This window comes from Henckelia pumila, chromosome 2 (assembly GCF_033568475.1).
Source record: "Henckelia pumila isolate YLH828 chromosome 2, ASM3356847v2, whole genome shotgun sequence".
In the NCBI taxonomy this organism is placed as follows: domain Eukaryota; kingdom Viridiplantae; phylum Streptophyta; class Magnoliopsida; order Lamiales; family Gesneriaceae; genus Henckelia; species Henckelia pumila.
Window position 1 is genome coordinate 164,315,019 of NC_133121.1, and position 7,963 is coordinate 164,322,981.

Here is a 7,963-nt window from a genome sequence, read left to right on the forward strand (position 1 = left end):
ATTAAAATAACACTAAATGCAATGCAGACCCAACAACCCAACAATTTCATTGATACATATATTTCAGATATATAACAATATATATTCCATCTCTTTTAAGAACACGTACAATCAATGTTATGCGCTGAATTCTTGAAACACCATTGATTTTATAGATGAACCAAAAGGCAAAAAGTTCATGCAAATCTAATTATAACGAAAGACGTAAGATAAATTTAAAAAAGTTGTCAGATGAATTAAGTGTTAGAGTTTTTCACAAGAATCATGTTTATATAAATATATGAACATGATAAACAATATGCGGAAGCAGATCGAGCATTACCTTCGGCCATTGAATAATTTGTAAGTATGATGCTTTCCTCCGATTGAAGCCTTTTAAGCACTCCAACCCTCTCGTAGATGGTGTAATTGTGTTGTTATGGGGTGTATGCTTAGGGACCTCAAGCTTCACTATTTATAAGCGTTCCTCATACCATCAATGAGGACTTGGAAGCACGAGATTCAAAAGATGTGTGTGTTTCATGTCTCACTTTTTTAAATGTGAGACGCCATATGCACAATCGTCAAGGATGGCGGCATCGGTCATCACAGCTTCCGTCATCGTAGATATCTCATTGTAATTATGTGCCATATTTTTTTACATTCTCCCACTTGGCACATATACAAGTCAATACATAAGAAAAAAATACATGAAGCATGGCGATAGATCCTGTGATAAATGAGTATTATCTTCCATGTATCACAATGCATTATGTTTCTCAAAACTTTATGAATAAATCTTTACTTTATGTTTATTTGAGGTCCAACGTTATTGATATTTCTCGAATCAATGAATGTGTACACAACAAATATGAGAAAATATAACAGTAGAGTTTCATTAATTTGTTCTTAAAACAAATTTACATATAGGAACCAAGTCTCATTCTTTCAGTATGATTCTTAAATTTCAATGGTGGCATGCCTTTAGTCAAAGGATCGGCAATCATCAATTCAGTGCTAATGTGTTCGATAACCACTGTTTTATCTTTAACACGTTCTCTTATGGCTAAATACTTAATGTAGATATGTTTGCTTTGACTACCACTTTTGTTATTTTTAACCATAAAGACAGCAGCTGAATTGTCACAATATATCCTTAATGGCCTAGATATAGAATCAAAAATTCTAAGCCCCGATATGAAACTCTTCAACCAAACACCTTGTAAGGTGGCCTCAAAACAAGATAAGAACTCAGCCTCCATAGTGAAAGTAGCATTCAATGTCTACTTTGCACTTCTCCAAGATATAGCTCCACTAGCTACCATGGAAATATATCCTGAAGTGGATTTTCGAGAGTCAATGCAACCAGTTTAGTCTGAATCAGAGTAGTCAATTACTTCCAAATTCTTAGTTCGTCTGAACATAAGCATATAGTCTTTGGTCCCTTGAAGGTACCTCATCACTTTCTTTGCAGCTTTCCAGTGGTCTAAACCTGGATTACTCTGATATGTTCCCAACATCCCAACAACAGATGCAATGTTAGGTCTAGTACAAACCTGAGCATACATCAAGCTTCCGACATCATAAGCATAAGGAATGTTTTTCATTTGTTCCCGTTCAATATCATTCTTTGGACATTGGTTCAAATTGAACTTGTCACCTTTCACAATGGGAGCTACACTTGGTGAATAATCTTTCATCTGATATCTCTCTAAAACCTTGTTGATATAGGTTTCTTGAGACAGACCTAGACTGCCTTTAATTATGTCTCTATGTATCTTGATGCCAATGACATAAGATGCATCACTCATATCCTTCATACAAAGTTTTTAGAGAGGAATTGTTTTACCTCATACAGCAAACCCATATCATTGGTTGCAAGCAATATACCATCCACATATAGAATAATGAAACAAATCTTACTCTCACTGACCTTCTGGTATATACATTGATCCATCATGTTCTTTACGAATCCAAATGAAGAGATAACATCATGAAATTTTAAATACCACTGGAGAGAAGATTGTTTCAATCCATATATAGATTTTTTTAATTTGCATACCAATTTCTCACCATCACTAGAGAAAAATCCTTCAGGTTGTTTCATATAAACCTCTTCCTCTAGATTTCCATTGAGAAAATTTGGTTTCACATTCATTTGTTGTAATACAAGTCAAAGTGTGCAAATAATGCTAGAATGATACGGAGAGAATATTTCTTAGATACAGGAGAAAAAGTCTCCTTGTAATCAATTCCTTCCCTTTGAGTGAATCCTTTAACGACGAGTCTTACTTTATATCTTTCAATGTTGCCCAATGTGTCTTTCTTTGTTTTGAAGACCCATTTACATCCAATGGCTTTTACACCATCAAGCAACTGAACAAGTTCCCAGAATCCATTAAATTCAATATAATTCATCTCTTCTTTCATAGCATCATACCATAACTTTGACTCGTTACAACTCATGACTTGTGAAAACGTTTCAAGATCATTTTCGGCTCCGATGTTAAAATCCGATTCTTGTAGATACACAATATAATCACTAGATATCGCTGACCTTCTTACTCTAGTAGATCTCCTTAGGTTGTTATTTTGAGTAACTGGTTGATCAACAATTTCTTGTTGATCCTCATCAACAACTTGATCTACTGGAATTTCAACAACGGTTTGTGGAACTTCAGTGATCGGTTTTCTAACACCCGTTTGTGCTTGAGGGGTGTGAACAACAATCAATCTATCATCTGAATAAGAGGGTTGTACATTAATGTGATCTTCTTTAAAAAATGTGTCATTAAAGTGATCACTCCTACTATTCAAGTCATTTTCAAGAAACTTTGCTTTTCTTGATTCAAAAATTCTAGTGCTATGAGATGGACAATAAAATCTGTACCTTTTGGATTTTTTGGCATATCCAATGAAATATCCACTAATATTTTTTGGGTCCAGCTTCTTTTCTTGTGGGTTGTAAAATTTTATTTCAGAAGGACAGCCCCAAACGCGTATATGCCGCAAACTCGGTTTCCAACCTTTAAATAATTCAAATGGTGTTTTGGAACAACCTTAGTTGGAACACGGTTTAATATATACAAAGATATCTTAAGAGCTTTAGTCCACAAGGATTTAGGAAGTTTGGATCTACTAAACATGTTCCGCACCATGTCCAATAATGTTCGATTTCTCCTTTCTGCTATGCCATGTTGGTCTGGGGAACCAGACATAGTATATTTGGCAACAATCCCATGTTCTTGGAGAAACTTTGCAAAGGGCCAGGTGCTTGTCCATTCTCGGTGTATCTACTATAATATTCTCCAGCTCTGTCGGTCCTCAAAATCTTAATATGTTTTCCACATTGCTTCTCCACTTTGGCCTTGAAAACCTTAAAGGCACCATTTCAAACGGGGTTTAAGCAGCCGTATTCAGACGGCATTAGCAGTATACCATGCCACAAGCTTCGTTGATCTAATGGGAGCTGCAATTCGAGCTGAGACCGACATCAAGCAAAGAGAAGAAGAGAACAAGAGTAAGAGGCCTCTCTCTGGTCAATCTTCCCAAGGAAAGTAACCATTCAAGAAACCCAATCAGGCTAGTGGGGTAACCAAGAACAATTCTACCAGCTCCAGCTATCAAAAAGCAATGATGTGCCCTACCTGTAATACCCGTCATCCTGGAGAATGTCGAAAAAACTCTGGAGCATATTTTAATTGTGGGAAATTTGGACATAGAATTGCTAAATGTCCTGAGCCATTGAAGATGGGGACATGATCAAATTTTGATGCTTCATCCAACAAACCAAAGGAGCACAAGGAAAATAAGCCTAACACACGTGTGTTTCCCTAACTCAAGAGGAGGCAGGAAAAGCGAATGATGTCGTGGCAGGTACCATCTTAATCAACCAATCTCTTGCTTATGAGTTGTTTGATTGTGGTGCTACGCATTCGTTTATATCTAAGAGGTTTGCTAAGAAGTTAGGACTTATTCATGAAGTACTTGTGGAACCCTTTAGGGTAGCAACTCCCACTAGTAAAACAATTGAAACATATAGGGTACACCGAGATTGCATAATTGGCATCAGTGAACACATATTTTAAGCTGAACTGATTCAACTAAACATGATAGAATTCGATGCCATTCTAGGAATGGATTGGCTGGCAAATACCCATGCATAAGTAGATTGTCGCATGAAGAATGTCAAACTCCAAACTTCAAACCTCGACGAAGTCATTTATCATGGCAAATTCAAGGAGCAGAAGTCTTTTTTATCTGCTACTCAATCATGGAAAGCTATGAAAAGTGGAGAAGAAGTATACCTAACCGTAGTAGGCGAGGTAAAAGAATAAGTTACACTTGCATTAGAAGAGATTCCGGTAGTACAAGAGTTTCCGGATGTGTTCCTAGAAGAACTCCCTGGAGAAATTCCTGACCGCGAAGTGGAATTTGAGATTAATCTGGTACCCAGTGCTGCACCTATCTCAAAAGCACCATATCAAACGGATCCAACATAATTGAAATAATTAAAGGAGCAACTCAAAGAATTGTTGGATAAAAAATAAATACGACCAAGTGCATCTCCTTGGGGAGCCCCGGTCCTGTTTGTAAAGAAGAAAGATGGGAGTATGAGGTTGTGTATCGACTACCGATAACTTAATAAAATCACAATCAAGAACAAGTACCCTCTTCCAAGAATTGATGATTTGTTTGATCAACTCAAAGGAGCTACGGTCTTTTCTAAGCTCGATTTAAGGTCAAGCTATCATCAATTGAAAGTCAAGGCAGAAGACGTTTTGAAAATAGCTTTCCGGACAAGGTATGGGCATTACAAGTTCATGGTGATGACTTTTGGGTTAACCAACGCACCGGAAGCATTCATGAACCTCATTAATAGAGTTTTGAAGCTGTTTCTCGACAGGTTAGTGGTGGTGTTTATTGACGATATTCTTGTATATTCACCAAGTGAAGAGGACCACAAAGAACATCTCCGGCTCACTCTCCAGATGCTGAGATAAAAAGAACTCTATGACAAATTCAAGAAGTGCAAATTTTGGCTAAAGAGAGTCACCTTCTTGGGACATATAATATCCAATGATGGAGTATCTGTGGATCTCCAAGAAAGTGGAAGCAGTTATGGATTGGCCCAAACCAAAAACGGTAACTGAAGTTCGAAGCTTTCTAGGTTTGGCTGGCTATTATCGAAAATTTGTGGAATGTTTTTCCTCGATAGCTATACCTCTCGCCAAACTCGCACAAAAGAACTCTAAGTTCGACTGGGATGAAATGTGTGAAAAGAGCTTCGAAAGTTTGAAGAAAAAGCTGGCATCTACACCAATATTGACACTACCGACTGAAGGCAAGGATTTTTCCATCTATAGCGATGCGTCAAAAGGAGGATTGGGATGTGTACTCATGCAAGATGGAAGGGTAATTGCTTATGCTTCAAGACAATTAAAGCCGTATGAGCAAAACTACCCCACGCATGACCTCGAACTAGCCTTTGTGGCCTTTGCATTAAAAATTTTGGAGGCATCATCTCTACGGTGTAAAGTGTGAAATATTTACTGATCACCAAAGTATCAAGTACTTGTATACTAAAAAAGAGTTGAATATAAGACAGAGAAGGTGGATTGAAATATTGAAGTATTACGACTTGACGATAAGCTACCATCCTGGAAAAGCAAACAAGGTAGTTGATGCTCTAAGTAGGAAGAACATGGGTAAGGTAATCCTAGCCTCACTCTCAGCACAACCATGTCTTCAAAAAATAGTCAAGCTGAATCAGAATATAGATCCTTCTCTGATGAAACTCAAGGAGAAAATCAAATAAGGAAAGGCACCGAATCTTGAAATAGATCAAAATGGAGTCATGTGGATGAAAGGACGGTTGTGTGAACCTGAAATTGACAACCTTCGTTAGGAAGTAATGTCCGAAGCACACAAATCAAAATTTTCAGTTCATCCCGGCAGTACCAAGATTTATAGGGATCTGAAAGAAAATTTTTGGTGGAATGGAATGAAAAAAGATGTTGCCGAATTTGTTTCTGGATGTCAGGTCTGTCAGCAAGTCAAAGCTGAACATCAACGACCTGGAGAATTACTTCAGCCTCTAGAAATCCCGGAATGGAAATGGGAGCATATTTATATGGATTTTGTAGTAGGATTACCCAAGTCAAGGCAGAGTCATGATGGAATATGGGTAATTGTGGACAGACTTACAAAGACAACGCATTTCCTACTGGTTCGCATGAATTATAACCTGGATAAGCTAGCTACCCTGTATATGGACAATATCGTGAGATTACATGGGGTACTTGCTAGTATTTTGTCGGATAGAGATCCAAGATTTGTGTCCTGATTTGGAAAAGTTTTCAAGAGGTAATGGGAACCAAGGTTACTCTCAGTACAACCTACCACCCTCAAACTGATGGCCAAACAGAGAGGACAATCCAAACTTTGGAGGATATGTTGAGATCTTGTGATCTAGAATTTAGTGGTAACTGTAGTGAACACTTGCCTTTAATCGATTTTGCTTACAATAATAGTTACCACAGCAGTATTGGAATGGCAACCTTAGGAGGCTTTTTATGGGAGAAAGTGTCGTTCACATTTGTATTGAGATGAAGTAGGAGAGAAAGTCATCACTGGACCTGAACTTGTCTAAGCGACGGTAGAAAAAATGGCTAACATTAAGGAGAGGCTCAAAACTGCTCAAGATCGACAAAAGAGTTGGGAAGATATGAAGAGACGACCGTTGGAATTTGAAATAGGCGAAAAGGCTTATGTAAAAATCTCACCCATTAAAGGGGTGATCCGGTTCGGAAAAACTGGGAAGTTAAACCCAAGGTATGTCGGACCATTTGAAATTTTTGATAAAGTAGGAACATTGGTATATAGGCTGGCATTACCACCGGATATGTCAAGGATTCACAATGTTTTCCATGTGTCTCAGTTGAGAAAGTACATTCCGGACCCAAGTCATGTCCTTGAAAGTGCACCCCTAATAATCGAAGGGAATCTAAATGAGGAACTTAAGTATGAAGAGGTTCCTATTCGAATTGTGGATACAAAGGATCAAGTACTGAGGCGACGGACCATTTTCTACGTTAAAGTGCAGTGGTCTAATCATTCTAAAAGGGAAGCCACGTGGGAACTCGAAGAGAAGATGCGGAAACAATATCCTTACCTTTTTGAAGAACAAATCAATTCAAGTTTCGAGGACGAAACTCCCAATAAGGAGGGTGGGATGTGAGAACCCAGCCTTCAAGCAGCCTTCAAGAAAGGAATAAAGGTAGCCATAACCGAAGGAATGAAGGCAGCCATAACCGAAGGAATAAAGGCAGACTTTTCAAAATTTGAAACTGATATGAGTCCAAGAGTTGTAACAGCAAAAATCAATGGGAATAATTGTTGTTAATTCAAATTATTGGGGGTGTTTCAGCTCCCATTTCGTAGCCTATAAATAGTGAAGCAAGCTGATGAAAAGAACACACAAATTCGAGCAGCACACCTCCAAATTCTCGAGCACCAAACTGTTGTATTTCGGTTTTCTTGAGCTCCATTGTTGCTGCCCAGTGTGCGGCCATTTGTGGTTGTTAGAGGCTGCTGAATTCTGTTTATATATCAAAATTCTTACATAGCTTTAGTCCCTCTTAAATTCAAAGCACAACAGCAACCGTTTGAAGCTCAAAAAATATACTCATTGTCGAGCACAAGAAATAACCAGAAATCTCGGAACTCGGCATCGCTTCGAGCATACATTCTGGCCATTGTCGAGAGTTTGAACAACAATTTTGAGAGCAAGAATTGGTCCATTCTCAAAGTCTCTGAGTCTCTTGAATTCGAAGCTCAACAACGACCGTTCAAAGATCAGAAAATCTGCTCATTATCAATCTTCAAAGATGTCCAAAAACTCGAAGAACTTGACATCATTTTGAAAGGAGCTTCTGACCATTTTCGGAACCAGTGCGCAACATCCTGAGATCAAGTTGATGTC

The 7,963-nt window shown here is 38.1% G+C and overlaps 1 protein-coding gene across 1 annotated transcript; it reads left to right on the forward strand.

Annotated features, from left to right (window-relative positions):
* The first annotated feature begins 6,646 nt into the window (after positions 1 to 6,646).
* On the forward strand, positions 6,647 to 7,219 carry LOC140878853 (uncharacterized). Its single transcript, XM_073282476.1, has one exon. It carries the CDS (start codon positions 6,647 to 6,649, stop codon positions 7,217 to 7,219), a length of 573 nt encoding a protein of 190 aa, XP_073138577.1.
* The last annotated feature ends 744 nt before the right edge of the window (positions 7,220 to 7,963 follow it).

Excerpts from the sequence above, each read along its gene's own strand:
- LOC140878853 (XM_073282476.1), top strand. The coding sequence starts at position 6,647 with ATGGCTAACATTAAGGAGAGGCTCAAAACTGCTCAAGATCGACAAAAG.